A 4,714-nucleotide genomic window follows, 5' to 3' on the forward strand; every position below is an offset into this window, starting at 1 on the left:
CAGTTTGAATCCGTTATGTGTTTTTTTAATTCGAATTTCCCGACGCAAAAAGTCTTCTTGCTCGTCTTACAATATCTAAACATAAGTCGAGTACTTCGGCGAGAAAAGGAGGTGTTCGCCATTCCCTGTAATTTCGGTTCAGATTTTCGGCAAGATAAAAAAACATTGGTTGTAAACGAACACGACAAACATAAAATAGAAAAATATTTCATACATTGATTCTTACATTGCTTTTATAATATGTGGCTAATAAAAATTTAATTTTTTCATCAAAATTTTTGCATTTAAGGCAGCATGACTATAATGTTCAATTTTTTGTGTGAAATGTTTGTGGAAATAGTTTAGTTTTTGTGGTACTTATCGTTGTTTAAAAATTATTGCTGGAAATTGTCTCTTCCATAAGTAATTTGGAGCTACAACGAAAAGAGTTTTTCAAAATTACAAGCTTTCAGAATATTTTTTACTCTATACTTTTGGGCATGCTACTTAAAAAAACTGCTTAGAAGCAGTGTTTGATGTCAATTTATCGTGATGAGCAAGCTCACATGAGCTTAGTGCTTCTTTAAAACAAATGACCACCCATAAGATCCAATTGACTTTTTGTTCAATCTTGTTGAGATTCATTGAAGAAAACATAACTATTTTTCTTTAGAATTTTTTTTTCAAATTTTGGGAAGTATTTTGATGTATTTGATGATCGAGACGTTTGACACAGAAAGATTTTAAAACTAGCCACCATATAGTAAATCAATTTAACAGCCTGCCCTTAAAACGCTCTATGTGAATGTTAACTTAGTCCACTTGGTCTAATGAAGTTATCTCTGTTAAACTGAACAATTTTTTTATAGTAAGCCTCAGAAAAAAAAAACAATTTTTATACTAACTAATATTGTTTCATTTCAGAGAAAGGACGCTGCTAAGACCGTTGTTCACACAGAAGACGACCTTGATAAATCCATGCGCGACATAGTGTCATCACAAAACATCAAAGCCACCTTAGAGGGCGCGGTACGAATAGACTCGGAACCCACGATACTCAATTCAGATGATCGAAAATGTGGCAATAACGGAGCTTCATCTACATTCAAACCTCACAATGGATTCCAAAAGCTGAAACCCAGCGAACCGAAGAAACAAGCGACGGGAATGAGAGCCCTAAAGGATAAATGCAAGGAGAGTTTTACTGAGAGAAACGCTGACGACGTTTCCAAAATCATTTTCCCGACTACGTTTATTTTCTGGAACTTGATTTATTTCGGTATGAGTTTCCATTTTGCAAACAGATTTAATTTTGATAATTCTTCGTAAAAGGTGCAAGTAATGATTTTATATCACACTGAGTAATATGAGTTAGTACTGATAATAGATTGTTGCAATATATATTTGACAAAAAAAATTGATTGTCGAGGTTTTCAGCGTGTTTTGGCTTTGGTCTCAAAATGATAGCAAAAATATTTAGGTTATTAAAATGAATATCGAACATAAGAAGGAAAGTAAGTTGCTGCGTGAATACCACAGAATGTCTGAACACCATCGTTAAAGAAGAGAAACTCAAGCATGAACAAAAACCGAAAAGCAAAGTGAAAAACTTCGTTTTGTATCAACAAAAGTTTTCTTTCTTACTTTCAGTTAAAGGCGATTGATTTGGATAAAAACTACAGTTCAAGAAAAACTACACCCTTACAAAATAACGTTAAAAGTGCAGTAGAAGTAATTTGATTATCATTGAATTGGGTTCAGCGCCATCAAATTTCGTCAAACTTCGTCTGGAAATCTGAAAATTTCAGACCAATTTTTAACGACACAGGACAATTTTTTGAAACCACGCTTTTGGAACAGAAACCAAAAGACTTTAGAAAAGGTTTTGAGCGATATCACACTTGACGAGTTTTTATTGAGGTAGGCAAACAACACACCGAAGAAAGAAAAAACCCACCCTACGCTATAGTTAATTCCCACCCCCTAACATTTACTCGAAAAGACAAGACTGCTAGCAGCAGGACTAAGCTCTGATTATTTCAACTGTCTCCTGTAACCTAGTTTTCAATAAAATTACTTCTATAGAAATAGTTTTTGATATATTCTGCCTTTAGAAAATAAAGTTTGTTTAATTGTCAAAATATTTTAAATTAATGCCAATTATTTTCTGAAAATTTTTCCCCAACGCGCTTTGATTAAGTAGAAAAATATGCAATCATTAGCGTTTAGCAAGGTATTATTCAGCCTAGGTAGTTTGCTTCAAATCAGTTTCAACCAATTTATGAGCCGGATTGAATCGCCGTCTTAGCATAAGTAGAATATATCTCTAGAATTTTTAGATTAAACAAGACTGCTCGTATCAGGGCGAAGCCCTGAATGTTCCGACTGCCTTAACTTCTATGGAGCAGTAATGACATGAAAAATTGAACATATAATAAAAATGGAACGAATTTTTTTTTAATTGAGATTTTTTGTAGAAACCATCCCCCCACACGCCATATAAAGTACAAAAAGATCGATTTAGCTCCTTGTAACAAATAAATTATGGCATGTCAGCTTATTTGCCATAATTGATTTGTTACAAGGAGCTAAATATATCTTCTTGTACTTTATGGCGTGTAGGGGATGATTTTCATTTTAAAATTTCAAATCTAAGGGCGCACTCCGAAACAACGTGATTTTTTTCTCAAAAAATCAAAAAAAAAACGTCAAAATTTCTTGAAAACTTCCCCCTCTCGACAAAATGCTAGAGGGATTTCGTAAAGTTATGGGGGCTGAAAGATTGCCATTTTGGCCAATTTGGGACAATTAACGCGCGATATATTACGCGCTTTTAACTCGTAAGCGGAGATATAATCCGTCTTAGAAATCGTTTCAAATTGGTTGAAAAAAAAAGTTTTTTGTTTAAATGATTTGTTACTAGGAAGTTTTTTTTATCACTTTGTACTTCATATGGCGTGTGGGGGGATGGTTTCTACAAAAAATCTCATTTAAAAAAAATCCTTCTGTTTTTATTATATATTCAATTTTTTCATGTCATTACTGCTCCATAGAAATTAAGGCAGTCGGAACATTCAGGGCTTCGCCTTGATACGAGCAGTCTTGTTTAATCTAAAAATTCTAGAGATATATTCTACTTATGCTAAGACGGCGATTCAATCCGGCTCATAAATGGGTTGAAACTGACTTGAAGCAAACTACCTGGGCTGAATAATACCTTGCTAAACGCTAATGATTGCATATTTTTCTACTTAATCAAAGCGCGTTGGGGAAAAATTTTCAGAAAAATAATTGGCATTAATTTAAAATATTTTGACAATTAAACAAACTTTATTTTCTTAAGGCAGATTATATCAAAAACTATTTCTCCTAATAAGGCAATTTCAAATATATCAAATATCATCAGGCAGAATATATCAAAAACTATTTCTCCTAATAAGGCAATTTCAAAATTTAGAATTTTTTTTTAACTTTTAGTTTTCATTGTTATTACTGCTCCATAAAATCTTAAGAGACAGTCGGAACATTCAGGGCTTCGCCTTGATACGAGCAATCTTGTTTAATTTTGAATCGAATATGAATAAGTTTTTTTTCAACCGAACTCAGTTTCAAATCGATCCAAATTGATAAACTATGTTGGATCGTTTTAGGCGTCTAAAAAATAAATTTATATCAATTTGGATGGATTTTAATAGCCACTTAAGTCCATCTGGTTCTCTTCAAAGTCGATTTAATTGGATTTTTTTGGGTTGTAAATCTTTGTTTTTGCTCCAGAGTTTTAACCATAGTTTGTACTCAAGAAAAATCGCCGCCGTCAGTCAATGAGACGAATGGCTTAAGGCAATTCAGTAGTTACAGGGCACCTCTTTAAAGTTTTGCTATCTAAGTGAACCCTTCCCCCCCCCCCCCCCCCCCCCCGCATTGAAAATTGATAATTTAACATAAAATTTTCAAATGCTTTTCTTGAGATCTGCATTTAGGCAACGAATTTTGTAAAACGGATCAGCAAAAATTGTGATAAACTCAATTTGGAAAGTTATTCACACAAAATTATATGTTTTTATATATTATTTTCAGATAAAAATGTCAACACAAAAAATCAACTGAAAAACATGCATTAAATTTTTGTTTATAATTTGTATTAAACCAGTAAAAAAATGTGAATCAGAGTTGATTTAAATCAATTCGAAATCTCTCAAAAAATAAAGCCAAAAATATGACTATAAACTGATTTAGAATTCAAGTTGTTTCTACCCGTTTCGAACTGATATCAATTTAAATCGATTTGAAAGTGATCCAAATCCATTTTAATTGTCTGAATACTTTTTTGAAACTCAAATCAGTCAATTCATTTTTGTCAGTGTGATATGACCGGGTATGTGTTGACTTTGAGATTTGCTCAAAATTGAATACTGGCACCCATTTATAGACGCAACATGCATTGTGTCCACTTTTAAACTTGAGGCATCGTCTCGAGTTCGAATGGAAAAGTTTTTGATTTTTTTGAATGAATTAAATAAATTTCTCGTAGCATTGGAAGAACTTAAAATCTTTTACATAAATTTTATTCACTGATTCTGAATGTCATCAATTTGAATTTGTGTAAGAAGTGTTAGTTGTTGTCAGATATCTTCATTGCGTGGAGACCGGATATGATCAGATAACCAGATTATAAAACTCTGGTTATAATGTCAATTAAGATAGTTAAAGTAATAAGAAAACATTACTTATATCA

At 32.5% G+C, this 4,714-nt stretch overlaps 1 protein-coding gene across 2 annotated transcripts in view; it reads left to right on the forward strand.

The window, feature by feature from the left end:
• Positions 1-1,379, forward strand: part of LOC134845688 (gamma-aminobutyric acid receptor subunit beta-like) — a 91,328-nt gene extending 89,949 nt beyond the window's left edge. The window contains exon 9 of one of the 2 annotated variants that reach the window (XM_063862731.1): positions 904-1,379. In XM_063862731.1, the coding sequence (XP_063718801.1) occupies positions 904-1,308 (405 nt within the window). In that variant the 3' untranslated portion in view covers positions 1,309-1,379. The remainder of the gene's footprint in view (positions 1-903) is intronic. The other variant, XM_063862732.1, reaches the window with a different exon arrangement.
• Positions 1,380-4,714: the final 3,335 nt, after the last annotated feature.

This window comes from Symsagittifera roscoffensis, chromosome 5, assembly GCF_963678635.1.
Source record: "Symsagittifera roscoffensis chromosome 5, txSymRosc1.1, whole genome shotgun sequence".
Classification (NCBI taxonomy): Eukaryota; Metazoa; Xenacoelomorpha; order Acoela; family Convolutidae; genus Symsagittifera; species Symsagittifera roscoffensis.